This window comes from Grampus griseus, assembly GCF_964374135.1.
Source record: "Grampus griseus genome assembly, chromosome: 15".
NCBI lineage: Eukaryota > Metazoa > Chordata > Mammalia > Artiodactyla > Delphinidae > Grampus > Grampus griseus.
The window spans coordinates 30,971,598-30,989,330 of NC_139009.1; the positions used below are offsets into that span (position 1 = coordinate 30,971,598).

The 17,733-nt window shown below is 34.5% G+C and overlaps 1 protein-coding gene across 4 annotated transcripts in view; it reads right to left on the bottom strand.

Moving 5' to 3' along the window:
* The window catches only part of MAP4K3 (mitogen-activated protein kinase kinase kinase kinase 3), a 188,703-nt gene that overhangs the window by 37,514 nt on the left and 133,456 nt on the right, over window positions 1-17,733 (bottom strand). For 3 of the 4 annotated variants that reach the window (XR_014297761.1, XM_082671759.1, XM_082671761.1), the window contains 4 exons: window positions 17,014-17,092; window positions 12,410-12,468; window positions 11,072-11,134; window positions 2,816-2,874 (listed from right to left, as the gene is read on the bottom strand). Coding sequence is in view for 3 of the 4 variants with exons in the window: in XM_082671759.1 (XP_082527885.1) it covers window positions 2,816-2,874; window positions 11,072-11,134; window positions 12,410-12,468; window positions 17,014-17,092 (260 nt within the window). In the remaining variant the exon portion in view is untranslated. The remainder of the gene's footprint in view (window positions 1-2,815; window positions 2,875-11,071; window positions 11,135-12,409; window positions 12,469-17,013; window positions 17,093-17,733) is intronic. The other variant, XM_082671760.1, reaches the window with a different exon arrangement.

The window sequence follows — 17,733 nt, forward strand, 5'->3', positions numbered from 1 at the left end:
ATAAAAGATAAAATGAAATATGGCTAATTTGCATAAAGGTTCATTTATACCGTATCTTGAGAGCATTGGAGAAAAATGTGATACTGATTTAATCACCAATACTGGATGTGACATAATAAATAATGTCACTATTCACTGGTCTACTTGGATTCCTCTATTATGGAATTCTGAGAAAGTAATGAATAAAACAAAACAAAAATGATGCCCTCATACTGAACTACTAAGTCAACTGAAAATGACCAGAAAATCTGGATGAACAGGTTAAAAATGGAAAAACATGCAAACATAGATCATAGATTTAACTGATAAAGTGAAGAAACCGATAGGGAGAGGAGTCAAAAATCACCACCAAAGTATTTGGCATCTTTGAAGTAGCTGCTGGTTACTAGAACCATTCAAAATTGCCTAACTGACTCAAAACAATCTGTAAGTACTGCCCTGATTAGATTTGAGAACAAACCAAAAAACTTCCCTATTTCTTTAAAACCGAAAAGCAATTTTATTCTCTCATATTCACTTGCTCTTACAATCAACATTTACTGAGTAAACACTACAAATAAGGGCAACTAATGTGTATTAAACCCTAAATGTGCTAAATGCTTTACAATGATTATTCCATTTCACCCTTAGCATACCATGAGGCAGGTACTATTATAATCCCCATTTATTAGAGAAAATTGAGGTAAATTTCTCCAAGTTACACAGTTTGTACCAAGAGACAGTTCTGACTCTGGATCTGGCATTTACTACTACTATACTTAATTATGCCAGGAATTTCCTTTCACTACTATTTAAGTCTTTAGAAGAGAATTTATTTTTAGAACTTTTGCTCTACATTAAAAACAAAATCAGAAATAATTTAGAGTTTTCTTTTAAAAATAGTATTTTGTTGGTTTAAATAGTCAGAAAAGTTGACCCCAATAATAACAATTCAAAAGAAAACAACCCAGTAAGTCAAAACACATATGCATTCTGTTAAAAAAACAAACAAACTTAGTTCCTGCATGGTCTGGAATAGGCAGAAACCCATAAATGGAAATCTGTCTGCCTGATCACCTATGGAGAAAGCAGGAAATCCTGTGAGTTTTAAAACACTGCCTAGTCACAAGAATAAAGCAGACATAGCAGTACAGTAAGAGAAGTGCTACATCCATGCTCATGTCACATGTATGTATATACCTGTACACGAAACACAGCCAAAGGGCAAACTTTGGGGCAACCTACCTTGCCAGTGATTCGTTATATAGAATAAAGTTCCTTAAGCAGGGATCCAATTAATCAAAAAATGAAGGTTGGGGAAATTATTAACATTTACCTAGCCAAAGTAACTATATAATATGAAAATGTCTAACAATCAAAAAATCAGACAATGGGGACTAAGGAATCTAGAAAAGCATTTAATGATAGGCCATTTTGGGGGTATTTTTGCAAGTATATAATATAAAAATATATTTAAAATAAACCAAAGTAAATGAAATATTTTTCAAAATTATACAATCTCTTAAAAATACATCAAACTTTGCTAACAAGATCCTTAAAACTAGTGACCTGAAATTTAGACAAAATAACACAAAAACACATCAGAATTTATTTGCTAACCCATTATGAGACAAACTTTCCTTTGTTGCCCATCAACAAATCAAGACAAACTATAAACAGCAAATATTACTATTGTGATAAAATTTCATTTTTCAACCAGGGAAATTTTAGACTTATTTTCCATTTTAGGAAACATAAGGTTTAAAACAAAAACAAAAACTTCATGTTATTTAACTGAAGTTCAGCAAAATCAAAACTAATGCATTTCTCTAGCTTGTCATTCAAAGTCGTTTCTGGGTTAAGAAAAGAGTATTTAAACATTTCGTTTATAAAAAAAGAAACATGATTTTGCATTATTATCTCTAAATCTGAGTTGCTTGTCTTTTAGTCACCTGCTTAACTTAAGATATTAACATATTTTAACTAAAATATGGGTATATAATATGTCTCAACCCTCTAATGTCACTGAAATTATATTTGGAAATTTTAAGTAGTTCTGATTATTGAAATAATATCTACATATAGCTGGGAGATTTTGGCAATTTAAATATTTCCCTATAAATTAGCTTTTATAATGATAGTTCATCCATGAACTCAGGAAATGAGACTCTACGGGGAAGAGCAGAGTCCTGTCCCCATATCTTGCTAATTCAGGCCTACGAACATCTTAAATTGTTACACCTTGTAAGCTGCCTTTTCACTACCGTGCTGCACCACCTAGACAGTGCCTGGTATACTGCAGACCTTAAACAACCGTTGGATTTATTTCTTGTATAAAATAAATAACTTCTAAACCTTTAGACATATTTTAACGGCTATCTACTTTTTAAAAGACTCTTGACAGCTAAAAAGTTAAGACAAAGATTTTTAAAGAGTGTGAATATTTCCATCTGTTTTCATAGGCCAACACATCTGGGAGATGTACCAAAGCAAGTTTTGTAAGTAATAAACAGGTCAACTTTGCAAATAAAAGAAATAAATTGCTGAAACATATACTCATCTTTAGTTGGAATGTACTTACTTTCTCTAACAGGTAAGGTCTACAAAGTAGCTTGATACAAAAAATTTAAGGTGACTCTCCCCATTATGACAATTATTGAGTAGATGATTAGCAAGGCAGTAATAAAGAAAAGTTAAAAGCATATTATAAAATATATCTACCAGACTAGTACAATTTACTACTGTAAATATTTAAAATACAATTAATATATAACATATTTTAAGGCAATTTAAGTATTCTTAAATTTAAATTTAATTTTAAAAGAATTTTACTTACTTGTTTGCACCTAAAAAGTAACTACTTTGGTGTCCTTGTCCGTATTCTAGTTGTAGATCCTAATAGTACAGAATAAAATATTCAGCAAAATAGTAGTGTATCACAAATCATGATACACTACGCATATTGTCTTTAAAAGAGAAACCCCAGACTTCAAATAAATCTGTATTGCTATATGTTCTTAAAAAGAAAGCAAGGTAGGACTTCCAACAATAAAAGATTTCAGAAGTTTGTAGTCTTAATTTATATATTTTATTATTTAAGTTACCAAAATTTTCCTGGGAACTTGTGTGAACACCATATGCAAGTTTCATTTATGGTTATTGCTACTGTAATTAACATTTGTAAAAATCAGTTTTTGGAATGAAAAAAGCTGAAAAAAGTATTTATGCTCAAGCTATAATGAAGCAAAAATGATTACAGAAGAGAACAAGCAACAAAAATCTTGGTTTGACTTTGTATATAAAATCTGCAATAATTATGTATATATACACATTCACATATTTCTACTACTGCTTCATGCAGGTAATAATTTTTTAAAGGTTAAAAAGAAGGTGGTCTTTCAAAGTGAATTATACATGTGAAATTGCACAAGATTATAAACTAAATTTAAGGACTTTAAATATTTTTTTAAAGAGTTAAGTAGCAAAACTTCAAACGAATATTATTAAGGCAGTTCTTCAACTATTTAAACATTTCCACTGAACGCTGCAGGTTGTAGAGTTAAGAACTGAAATTTAAAGGAACTAACAATCTATGTGCTCAACTGAAATGCCTTCTTGAGGAAAAAAAATGATTTCCAACAACCACGGAAAGTACAGTTTCGTTTTCTCCCACTGTATTTCAAGCACCGTTTTAATGATTAAGGGGGAATATTTAACATTTTAAATGAATTTTATTTTCATTAGAATATAGTGTACTTAAAGCGCTATCTAGTTTTACAAGATACTGCCAGATGCACAATGAGGACTTAATGCAAAAGTTACCTTCTTGGAGCAGCCTTCCAAGACTGTCCAGGAAGATAGGTGTAACCTTCTTCGCGACTCCACGGCATTTAACACATAGTTCTCCTCTAGCGTTTACACTGACTTTTAATTAACTTATTTACAAGTTTATAAAAATAGTAGCCAGGTTATAAGCTCCTCAAACAAAGGAAAATTGTTAAATCCATCTTTTTTCCCCACAGCCTAGGGTCTAGCATCGTACCTGGCACACACTAATTAGGCCCTAAGAAAATGCGTGTTCAAATGCCATTTGTTTATTTTACTGTAAACAGATAACTAACACTTCAGCCTCATTAAGATATACATAGATAATTATAGATCACACAAATACTAAGCCTAGAAATACAAGACTTCTAAGCAATACATCACATTTAAGTGAAAAGTTAAAAGCCAAAAGCCAAAAGCCTGGTTTAGACAAGGCTCAAATTTTGTCTTCTTCAATAATTGTGTTCTTCCATGCATAATAATATATGTTCTTACCAGTGACAGAAGAGATAACACATCATAAACAAAAAAGATTAGTGAACTGTCACACTGGTATCACATAAAATTCTAATGAAATTCGGATACCTGTTCTCTTTAATTTGTAATGATAGATCTTAATAGGATGAAATTGCTATTATCATAAGACTGCCACACAGTTATTATGCTGCACTATTTAAGTGGTCATGAGTTTATATAGGAGACTTTAAGCTTTGGTATTTAGTAAAGAAAAGTACTAATCTCAATGAATACCTTTCTGAATTCAACTTCATTTTCTTCAGCTATGCATAACTGGGCCCTTCTACCAGACCAGCAACCTCTTTAGCCAATATAATCTGTTAAGCCTTTAATCAAATGACAGCTTTCAAAAGCGTAATTTGTGCAGAGTGGCCATGGCTTGTGTTATATAAATATAGATATGTCCTAAGAATAGCTAGCTCATCTGCTACATGACAATTACCAGGTTGATGATAATAATTTTAAAAAAATCAACTGATATATTTAGGAAGGTAAGAGGAGAATCTGAAATAACTAATGAAATATTTTAATAGAAAATGGACTGTAAATTCACATACAGAATAACATTCAGGATGGGGAGAAGTTGCTGACAGATCCAGGTCTGATGATTAAATGTGGCATGTGTTAAGCCCTACCAGGAAAGCTAAAATTGAAAGGGTTTCATTCTTTATTAATTCCTTCTCCGTAAATCAAGTTATGTTTTAGCATCCATAGGGAAAGAAAACAAAAACAAAACCCATGTGCTAGGCATGTCATCAAGGAAAAGGATTGCACTAAGTCCTTCTAATAAGTAGTTAATCTCATTTAATTCAACTATTATTTACTAAGCACTCATTATATGGCAGGAATTCAGACAGCAAATCAGACAAGAAAAATGAGAATAAATAAAAAGGAAAGGAAGAAAAGGGAAACTTGGGCAAAGTTAGTAGTCATTTACATATCTTTAGGGTAGTCTAAGAAAGACTGATCTAAAATGCTTTCCAAAGGGACTTGGACGCTATTCTGTAATAGAAAAATGCTACCAAAGTTATGCTTGGAAAAGCACTCAAAATAACTCTATAAAATGATGGTAAAACATGGCCATTCTTTATAAGCTAAATAAGAATACATTTGAACATGCCAGGATAGACATAAAAAATTTAGTAGCATAAATCAGGCATCAACTTATTAATGAATGACAGTGTTTAACTACACAAAGTCAAAGCAGTAACAACATGGATGGCAACATGCAATAGCCCAGTATAGATTCAAATTGAACACTCAGCAAAAAATTTAAGATGGTCAACCTAAGCCCAATTAAAATATCTTTTGGGGTCAGAAAGTCCTAACTTCAGTGTTTTAATGAATAGAGGAGTACTTGTGAACTCGGATAGAGCCTCTAAGAAGACATGGTCCCAGCAAGAGCTGAAAAAGAACAGAGGATGTGGCGTGGAACACTGGAAAAGAAAAATACATGACCAAGAAAATCTTATTATTGTTTTTTTTTTAAAACCCATCTGGAGATTACAAAGTCTATCTATACCTGATGAGAAAACAGCAGGAAGTCAAAAGAATTGTTACAGTTGGCTACAAAAACACTAAAGAAAAAATACTTTAACAATATGTTTTAACCAAGAAAAAAGAGAATAGCAGAATTTTTTCTCATCAAAAAAATGAGAAAATATGGCACACAAGTAAGGTGTTAGGAGACACCTTTTAATGTGGTAGATAATTTACAGAAGTAAAAAGGGACTAAACCCTCGATAATTCTTATTTCTTAAAAAGAAAAGCAAGTACGGTCAGAACACTAACTGAACAAGCAATGTTCTGACTAATAAAAGCAGAAGACTTAAGGGGACTCAAAGTGAATAAACATGACTTTTGTATAGCAAGGCTGGAAATGAATATCAGCAGGTTAGTTTTTTTTTTTTCTTTTTAAATTTTACTGAAGTACAGTTGAAGCAGGTTAGTTTTGATACTCTAGAAAATGTCCTGTAATTGTGCAGTTATGAAGGTGAGTTTTCCCTAGAAATTGCTTCATATATAATAGGTAAGAAAAGTGACCATACAACATAAATTTTATAGTAAGTAATAGTTTAACAGATTTAAAATTAACAAAGTTGATGTTTCTTTTCCAGAATAAATTTAACTTTATTTATAGACTTTATTCAATTCTGACCTAATTCAGGGGTAATCTTGTAGTACTTCTGTTATGGTTACTGATAATGATAAATTGGGTATATCTTTTGGACATGTTTTTAATTATAACCTAAATACTTTATTCTTACTTTTTCAGGAATACTGTAAGTTTCTTCAGAGCAATGATTATGTCACTACTTATGTTCCTCCACAGTAATTAACATAGTGCTTTACATATACAGTTGACCCTGGAACAACATGGGTTTAAACTGTATGAGTCCACTTATATGCTGATTTTTTCAATAAATACATACTACAATATCATGTGATCTGCTGTTGGTTGAATCCAAAGAGGCAGAGTCACAGGAAGGCCAACTATAAAGTTATACTCGGATTTTCAACTGCTGGTGTCTCTAATTCCCTTGTTGTTTAAGGGTCAACTGTTCTTACCTTTCAATATGTTCAATATATTCTTCACTGGTATATGGGCCAAAATGCCTAGTAGAACTAGGAAAATTAGAAAAATTAGCAGCAGCTGAACAGATGTGTAATATCTTTTAATGTAAAGACAGCATCTTGTAGACCGGCTATATCCATTCTTATGGTTATGGGCAAAACTCTTATTATTATGGAATTTTGCTGAGTTTTTTTCTTTGTTTTTTTAACTCAGGCATCTTTCAAAATTTAAAGACCTTTCTACTCACAAACTAACTCACTAACTAATTTAACTAATGTTAAAATTCAAGCTCTGTTACTCTGGTTTCATATATTATGACTGCCTGATTAAAAAAAAAAACCTTTACTATAGTAATGATTCTAAATTCATTTACAAAAATCATAAGATGAATACCCTTAGCACTTAAAACAATCAGAAAGCATTGATGACATGGAAGTTTTAGGCAGCAAGGTCTTTAAGGGGGTAAATGTTTCTTTTGGTCCCAAAAGATTTAGGGCTGTCATCTTGGTGCCAATTGTCTACTAAGATGACAGCCAGACATTTTGGGTCCATCAGGTTTCTAGTGGCCAGCAGTAAGTATTTAAGAGTTGAAATCCTGTTCACAGTGCTAAGGTTTTAGAACTATGAAAGTAGGAGACTGAAATAATTATGGACACTTCACATCAAAAAACAAAAACACTAATTTGAAAAGACACATGCACTTCAATGTTCATAGAAGCACTATTTACAACAGCCAAGACACGGAAGCAACCCAGGTGCCCATCAACAGAAGATGTGGTATATACACACAGTGGAATATTACTCAACCATAAAAAAGAATGTAACATTGCCATTTCCAGCAACGTGGATGGGCCTAGAGAATGTTATGCTTAGTGAAATAAATCAGACAAAGACAAATATCATATGATATCACTTATATGTAGAATCTAAAAAATAATACAAATGAATCTATTTACAAAACAGAAACAGGCTCACAAACACAGAAAATAAACTTATGCTTACCAAAAGGGAGAGGGAAAGGGGAGAAAAAAGTTAGGAGTATGAGAATAACAAACTACTGCACATAAAATAGATAAGCAAAAAGGATTTACTATATAGCACAGGGAATTATACCCAGTATCTTATAATAATCTATAATGGAACATAATCTTAAAAAAAAACCCTGAATCACTATGCTATACATCTGAAACTAATGGAATATTGTAAATCAACTATACTTCAATAATATACACATACACACACACCAGAAAATAGCAAGCGTCAAAGAGGATGTGGAGAAATTGGAACCCTTGTGCATTGCTGGTGGGAACTGTAAAATGATGCAGCGGCTATGGAAAACCGTATGGTAATTCCCCCCAAAATCAAGCATAGAATTATCATATGATCCAGCAATTCCCCTTCTAGTTATATACCCAAAAGAACTAAAAGCAGAAACTTGACAGATACTTGTATATCTAGGTTCACAGATGCATTATTCACAATAGTGTCCGTTGATGGATGAATGGATAAACAACATGCGGTTATACATATAATGAAATATTATTCAGGCTTAAGAAATTTTGACACATGCTACAACATGAATGAATCTTGAAGATGTTATGACATTATGCCAAGTGAAGTGAGCCAGTCACTGACATTATTTGCCACAAAACGACAAATAATGTATGGTTCCACTTACATGAGGTACCTAGAGTACAGAAAAATTCAGAGACAGAAAATAGAATGGCAGAATGGGAGTTATTGTATAATGGGTAAGGAGTTGCAGCATGAGAAGATGAAAACGTTCTGCAGATCAACAGTGGTGATGGTTGCACAACAATATGAATGTACTTAATGCCACTGGACTGTACACTTAAAAATGGTTACAATGGTAAATTTTATGTTATGCATACTTTACTACAATAAAAAAATAACTATGGAACATATATGTTGATTAAAAAGAGAGAGAGCATGAGCACAAGACCAGCATTAGTGGGAAAAAAATATTGCCATTGTTGGGTGGAGGCAATAGTGGTTTAGGTGGAATTGTTGAGCCAGGGTGCTTAGGTCAAACCCCAGCTCCACTATTATTTAGTTGGGTGGTTAAAGTCGATTTCAGCTTCTATGCACTTTAAATCCCCTTATTTGTAAAACAAGGATTAAAATTTAACATATTTAAAGTGTTTAGAATATAAAGCCTGGTTTAAAAAAACTTCTAGGTAAGTGTTAGCTTTTATCATTAAAAGTGGGCTTTTTAAGGTTGATTTTATAAATAGTAGGATCTGACAAATATTTCATTCATCCCTCTTCTGCCAGAACTATCCACAAGTTAATTGTCCCTAAAGCCCTTCTCTGTCACAAGACTCCCTTGTCAGCTGCTCCCTCTATCATAAGAAACTACTGATTATGTAAGGGGTGTGGGAGGTAGTTCTAGGGAACAGAGCCATGATAACTCACTCAAGTTACTAGGCTAGTTACACACAGGGTAGAGAAAAGAATATTTGTAACTCTAAAAGTAGTATATTTCTGGTTTTGATGTTGTATTTTCCTGGAGAATATTAATACCTAAAACAGTCAATTTAAACTTTTGATTCTGTGGTCTTTTATTTCCACAACAAATGTCACTATTGTCATTCTAGCCTACATATGCCTAATTCTGAAGAAATTTTCAGTCCAGAAATCACTGGCAGTGCTGTCTTCAGGCACTGCACCTCACTTGTCCCCTCACATGGTTAATTCTGGCCTCATGCTTTCTGGCCTCTCTGGGCCGTTTACTGACTCTTCTAGTGTTCCAACTGCTTCTTCCCACCTCCAGCGTTGGTTCTACTTTTGACTGCAAAACAGGCATCACCCCTGTGGTGACCAATTTTCTGTACTTTCTTTCTTCAGACCTAACTGGGGAACACATGCAATCTCATGGTTTCATCTATCATTTCCTCTTTGATGACTTCAATCTTCCTTTTCTGAGCTAATCCCATAATTCTAGTAGTAGTGTGACCATTCCATAATTTCAGCTCTTTATCTGCCGTCTCTCAGAACTGTGCCAATGACTGTTCCCACGTTAATTCCCATGACACTTAGTAGTCAACTGTCCATTATTTTCCTGGAAAATATATACTGGTTCCTATACAATATTGGAATCAGTCTTTTAGTCCTTCCCAGAAGGCAGATGAACCATATTAACCCAAAAGCTTTCTTCCTTCTTTGACTTCCATAGTACCTATTATATGTTAGCCTTTCCTCATCAATAGTCACCACCAGAAAAAATTTTGGCAATGCACTGTACATTTTGTTGCATGGCTAAGAGTTTATATATACAAATATTTTCCACTGATCCAAGACTGCAACTTTCCTAAAAGAGAAATTATGTCTAAAATCTCTTTTATGTTCTACAAATGTTACTGGGCATAGATATAGGGATTTATATAAAGAATCATTTCAACTAACCAGAATTGAAAGAGGTATGTTATTAAGGCAGAAAGGGAGGAAAGAGTAGGAAAATTCAATTGAAAAGGCAGAAAAGTGGAATCTAGGAGTAAATATGGAGGCAACTTGGGGCCCTGGCCAGCTACAGAACTAGAAAAAACTATTTAACAGCAACTATTAAAAGTACTATTTAATATTTACTAGGGTTAATTGCCCATCTTTTCTTACCTGATGGTAAGATAGCCTTAATATTTATAACTTCAGGGAGTTTTTATAACCCAAATTTTGGCCTGAGAAAACTGGATACTTCATAATGCTACAAAGTTAAATTTTATCTGAGACTGATTTCACTGTTAATCAGGGGTAAATTATTTTTTAAAATTATATATATTTTATTTTTGTAATATATGGATATGTATATATATGGATGATTTCTAGTTCACTAAAACAAGTCACATTATTCAAACTGGACATTTTTATAAGGAAATGTAATTTCTAAAGAAAAAAATCCATATCTGAGTGAGAAAAAAATGTTCTTATAAAAAAGAAAAAACTTTAACTTTTTGTTGTAACGTTATAATATATTCGAGTAAATATGTTTATTTAATGTGTAGAAAAAATTGCTATCATCCTTTATATATACTGGCAGGACCTTATAAAACAATGCTTAAACCGGTTCATTAAAACTGGACAAAATGTTTGATTAAAAAACCCTGAAATCAATTAAGACTAAAACAACGCTAACAAAGAAAATCAGAAGATGAGAAATACCAGATTAGATCTTGCAGTGTAGTATATTTCTTCTGAACTGTCCAAAAAATCATCACTGTCGGGCTGTTTAGCAGAGACCAAGAAACCCAAGTTATTAACACTTAGACTAAAAGCCACAAATTCACAATGGGAAACTCACAAGTGAAGTAAGTCCTGCTAACATAACTTTATTAAGGTAAATGCAAAGTCAAATCAGATTAAGGAGCTTCTAAAAAAGCAACAGTGCAACAACTTTCCTCTATAATACAGTTACTAAATTAGTACAGAATTTAAATACATGCAATGGTAAGTTAAAAAGAGAAGCAGAAAATAACAATTGGCATTTATAAACATCATGATTATGTTTTCTTCTAAACCTTCTCCATCTTCTACATAAAGGTCAGGCTTAAGTATTATAACATGATCATTTTAAGAATTTTTCTTTAGCATTCCTTTCCTCCATGCTGGTATACTGAATCAGAGCAACTCTTTAAGTTAAAAGGTTAAAGACTCCCTTTGTATGCCTTTAGTCAAGTGGGTTAAAATAAGCATTTAAGAAGAAAGTTCCCACTTCAATCCTGAGCGTTCATTAACAGTTACTTTCTTCTCATTATTAAGCAGAAAAGGGAAAAAAATGAAACATATAATCTGGAGCTTTGGTTAAGTAATTTCATTAGGATTAATTTTGTTTGTTTTTTAAGTCTCATTTTTTATTCTTCCATAGAATATTAACATCTCAAATGTTTGTACAGCATTTTGCTTCTGAGACTGCACCTAATATTTTATCATATATCTGGAAAGGGGTATATAAAAAATTAACAAAAAAGAATCATGAAAAGAATGTTTTAGCAATCTTTAAGTAAATGATAAATTTAATCTGCTCTGTACACCTAGTCTCTCCTGAGTCTCAGTTGCTCCAAAGAGATTGGATTCTGTCCTGATATTTAGAAAAGGTGGTTTACACTCTTAAAAAACTGCCCATAAATTTAATTAGAAGATATGCTATTACTGGCCCAACACTGTAGTTTAAAATTGTGGCATTTGTCCTAATAAATACATATGTAAAAAGTCCCTCAAAAACTGCAAAGCAAAAATGAAAAAAAAAAAAAAAGGCTAGCATTAAAAACATTTAATCAACAAATGGTAAAACTAGTAAGTTTCTCCTAAAATAATTTTGAAAATATTCAATCTCAGCAACACAGATTTATTTATTCCAAATTTTAGAATTAGTTACCTTTTTATTTCCCCAAATGCTTTGAAAATATTAATAACTAGCTTTTGTAGTCAGTACCAACATATCACAAAGACTAATTAAAACATTTACTTTCAGTGTTAAGATTCCAAGACTACACTACTTACAAGTTCATGATGTGGTTCTGTCTCCTTCCTTAAGGGTGGATCAAACTTTACTTGGCCAACTAAAAGAGAAAAACAGTAAAGCCTTCATCTGTTTCCATATTTTTAATGATATAATAATTTTAAAAGTTACTCCCATAGCAAAACCTATTTAATTTTACCATCTACCATAGACTGATCACAATGCAAAGATTTAAATAAAGAATCTGTTAGCTGGAAAAAACCCAAGAAAGTCTAAGCTGTTAAAGCTTAATCTAATAATCCTAGGCCTTTTCTGTAGTAAAAAAAAAAGATGATTAACAAAATTACGTGTACGTTACAGTCAGGATCTAAGGTGCTACTTCACTGTGACCCAGCATAAAATAGAGACAATCTTAACTCAGTACTTCGGTATACAGACAGCAATTCAGGCAGAGCTATTTCTGGAAGCCAGTCTGCAAGACGGTCTCTAATGAGTCCTGCCTCCTGGTGTTCATAAACTTGTGTACTTCCTTCCCACTTCCCTGGGGTGGTCTATGTGACCAGACGAAAACGGCAGAATGATGGCATATAACTTCAGAGATAAGGCTTCTGTCTTGGGCTCTCTCTACTGGATCACTTGCTCTGGAGGAAGTCACGCTGTGAGCAGTCCTAAGGAGAGGCTACACTGCCAGGAACTGAAGCCTTGGGCTAACAGCTCCGTAACCTTGGAAGCAAATCTTCCACCTCAGTTAAGCCCTTGGCAGACTGCAGCCCCAGCTGACACCCTGATTGTCATGACAGACCCTGAGGCAGAACCACCCAGCGAGGCTGTCCTGGACTCCTGACCCTTAGAATATGTGTGAGATAATAAATGTTTATTGTTTTAAGCTGCTAAATTTTGGGGTAATTTGTTATACAACAATAACTACACTTCTGCAGCTAAAGTATAAACTAAATACTAGAGCCAACATAAATTGACTGTACTACATTCACCCTTCCCCCTGCTATTCTAATTTAATGAATGTTTCACTACCTTTACCTTTAATTTCTGTATCTCATTATCATTGTCATTATCTACTTTTATAACCTGGGTACAGCATTCAAGACCACTGAGATAAAAGCAGAGGCACAAATATAAAACATTAAAAAGAAGAAAAACAGACAGTCACAAATAATATCACCGCTCAACTAGTAAGAGCTCAGCCAAAACAGCAGTTCTCAATCGAGGCAGGGAAGCGAGTGAGATTTCAAAGTACAATTGTTTTATAACTGTTTTGATTTTAGCTTAGTATGTATGGTTTACTGTGAATGTTAATGCCAAATAAAGGAGATCATGAGATTTGAATATTTAGCAATAGGAGGCACAAGTAAAAAAGGTTGAGAAACACAGCCCTACAAGATCTCCAGTTGTGTGTGAAGAAGTATGTATATGCTTTATAGCTGTTATGCACTAGATATCAAATTCTGGCCCTTAGAGATAAGTAGGCTGTTCAATAATGGGTTCCTCAAACCTGTGCACATATGATCACATATCAAAGATTACAAAATAGATTTTATTAAGGTATTAAAACATATTATATATATATACACACACACACACACATATATATATACATATATCACGTTGACAGAGGCCCTATTGAACAACTCTCACCTAAACTTGTCATCAAATGGCAAAATTAAATCTGTAATAAAATTACATGAGGACAGTTTCATGCATTATCTGCCTTGTGTTATCATCACATGTGAACATGCCTGTTTCCACCAGACTGCATAATCACTAAGTACAGGGGTGCAGGGATGCTGTCTTAGACTTTCATTTTTATTATTATTATTTTTTGGCTGTGTTGAGTCTTCGTTGCTGCACGCGGGCTTTCTCTAGTTGCGGCGAGCAGGGTCTACTCTTCATTGCAGTGCATGGGCTTCTCATTGTGGCAGCTTCTCTTGTGGAGCACGGGCTCTAGGCTTGTGGGCTTCAGTAGTTGGGGCATGCAGGCTCAGTAGTTGTGGCTTGCGGGCTCTAGAGCACAGGCTCAGTAGTTGTGGCGCATGGGTTTAGTTGCTCTGTGGCACGTGGGATCTTCCCGGACCAGGGCTTGAACCCCTGTCCCCTGCATTGGCAGGTGGATTCTTAACTACTGTGCCACCAGGGAAGTCCCTAGACTAATTTTCATAGCAAGGACAGAACCCCAACTGTAGTAGGTATTCAATACCCCTGTACTCTGTGGGAACACTTTTCCAGAGACAGGAGCCCATACAGCGAAGTCCCTACAGAGATTCATTCTTCATGCCTTACACTGGTATCACTCTTCTGTTCTATCCAAATTCCCTAAAGTTATGATAAGTTTCTGCCACAAGACATTGCAATACTGTTCAAATAACTGCTGGGCAATCATCCCAGGCTACAGTGCTATTTATGATGTTCTTAATAATGTCGAAAATTCCTCCTTATCTGTAATTGTCTACTGGTCTTGATCTCTGTTTCTGCTACCACCTCCTTGAACGTATGTCAAGCGACACACCATAAATTTATATTTTACTATCCAGATGAAAACTCCTTCTTAGCTTCTTGAAATAGCTCCGACATGATCACTTGCCGACCCATCACTAGCCATTAGGGGTCAAAACTGATCCTACTATGGCAGACAGGAAGAGCCCCAGAATTATTTCTTCTTAAAGCAAGTCTCTGCTTATCATATTTAACTGAAGGCAGAGGGGACTTCCTAAAAGGGAAAGAGCAACAGACTTTCTGCAAGTGAGCCGATTTTTACATATATGTTGCCCAAACACCATTTAGTTTAATAAAGAGAAAACCCTGGTTGCATGGAGAGATACCATGTAATCGTAAACATAAAACATTATCAAGAGCAACAAATGTATACAAATACTAAAATAAATTATTTTCTCTAAAGCCTGCCTTTATCGTCAATAGCATGACTGATTATTCTATATATCACATCTCACATAAAATCATAAAACATCCTAAGAAAGCAGATATTACAACACTGCATAAGATTTTAAAGCCTCAAACATCAAACCCACAAATTGTAAGAAGTGGTGGTTTTAATCCTGTTGCTACCTCAACATACTAGAGGGATACAACACCTTTCTTACTGGCAAACACAGGAGAAGAGAAGATGTCCATCAAAAGGAGGGCATATCAGAGTCTCAGAAAAACTAGGGTGAAGGCATCTATAGTTTCAAATAGCATGTACACACATGTGCAGTTAGGAGCTGAGAATCACTGATATAAACTAGTAAAGAATGACTAACAGGAAACTGCACTTTGCAGTAAAGGGCCTGACAATACAATTTAAAAACAGAATTGGATAACAAGATAGAAAGTACTTTAGATTTTCAGTAGTACTGAACACATAAGGTTTTCTAACTGCAAAGGCAGCTCTAATCACCTTTTGTATTATTAAAGAAATGACAAAGATGTATTGTAATTACTTTTTGTACATTAAAAAATAATGGGAGGGCTTCCCTGGTGGCGCAGTGGTTGAGAGTCCGCCTGCCGATGCAGGGGACACGGGTTCATACCCCGGTCTGGGAGGATCCCGCATGCCACGGAGCAGCTGGGCCCGTGAGCCATGGCCGCTGGGCCTGCGCGTCCGGAGCCTGTGCTCCGCAACGGGAGAGGCCAAAACAGTGAGAGGCCCGCGTACCGCAAAAAAAAAAAATAAAATAATGGGAAATGCTCACATGCTAAGGTTGTCATTTTCAGAAAAATACTTTTGGGGAAAAATTAGCAAATTTAAATCACATGGCTTCAGAGGGAGCTTTAAAGGTTAAGTTTATATGGTCACACAACTAACTGTAGGCAAAGTACAAATCCCAGTCATGGGCTTTTTGTAAATTAGATGGTGCTTTCTTTCAAGAATTTCCTTCTTTTAAGAGCATTTCCAGGTAGCTTCAGCAACAAACTCTGCCAAGAACTTAACACAGCGTACGGTCCAGCCAAAATTCCAAAGGAAGGTTCACAAAGGACTTGCAGTGTGAAAGCCACACAGGCGTGCTGACGTGGTTTCTGAAGTGGAGCCGTGTTTGCGAAAGATCGCTGGGCTGGAAGCCGAGAGATCTAGGGCTTGCTGTTAACCAGGTGTACGACTCCATCCCACAGGCAGATCTATTCATCTCTGCATTTCTTTTTGTTTTCTATTAAATGGTGATAGTGCCTGTCCCTACTTAACCTTACTTAGCTTTTACATGTGCAGACCTCTCCCTCTCCTGGCTCTCCTGGACCATCAGCTTCTATCTAACCTGGGAGCTTGTTAGAAGTAAAGAACCTCAGGTCTCACCCCAGATCTACTGAATCAGAAACCGCATTTTAGCAAGCTCTCTAGGCAAGTTCTATCCACATGGAAGTTTAGGGAGCACTGCCTTGATTACTTCTATCCTGCCTATTCTAGGAATTTTATTCCTCTTCCCAAACAACATAAATACACGCCCCCAGACACCACCAGAAAGTTCTCAGGAGTAAGGAAAATGAAATTCTTACTGCCTTAATTAAACTCTACCTTTCAAAGCATCTAATAAGAAAAACTACTTGGAAGAAAATGAAGCAAAAATAACGGCAACTAAATTAAAACTTGAAATCTTATTTTTTATTGTTAAATTATAAACTGTGTACAGGATACACTTACAGTTTATCTCCGAGCGTGTTTTTTCTTCTCTCACATTTCTACTTGTTGAGTGAATTCTATGTGGGACAGCAACAAGAGGCTAGGAAAGAACAAAATCAATGACAAGCCACAGTCTGGTCCACAGAATTACCCAAATATGAAAGAAATACTTCTCTTCATATAAAAATGGGAACAAAATACAACTTTGCTAATATTTGTTTAAAAAATGGCAACCAGAAACTGAAAGCTTCTTACTCCTCAAACTGGGAGCTTAAGATTAGGGATATACGTTATCCACAGCAGGTTCCCAATAAATGTTCTATGAGTTGAATAGAAATAAATATTCAAAATTGAATATTTCAACAACACAATAGCTGTTCAAAAGCTGCAGCTAGCTTTCCCTGTTGCAGAGGAGAAAATTGTAATTGAAAAAAAATCTGCCTCAACTTCTTATATCAAGAAGGATGAGATAAATGAAATGAAATAATGCTAAAGGCATTAATGATTTATGGTCTTCTTACCTAGTAAACACAACATTTTCCCCACCTTAATGCTTTTTCTTGTAGAAGCAGCACTCTATTTTCTTTCCTTTTATTTTATTAAAATCTCTCTATGTGTACTGTCACTTTCAGAGAGAAATATCCTGGGGGGTAGGCGAAGTGGGGATGAGTTCTTCTTACTATTAATTCATGGACATTCCTCCAACCTTATGGAGTAAAAAAGGCCCTATTTGAAAAGCTT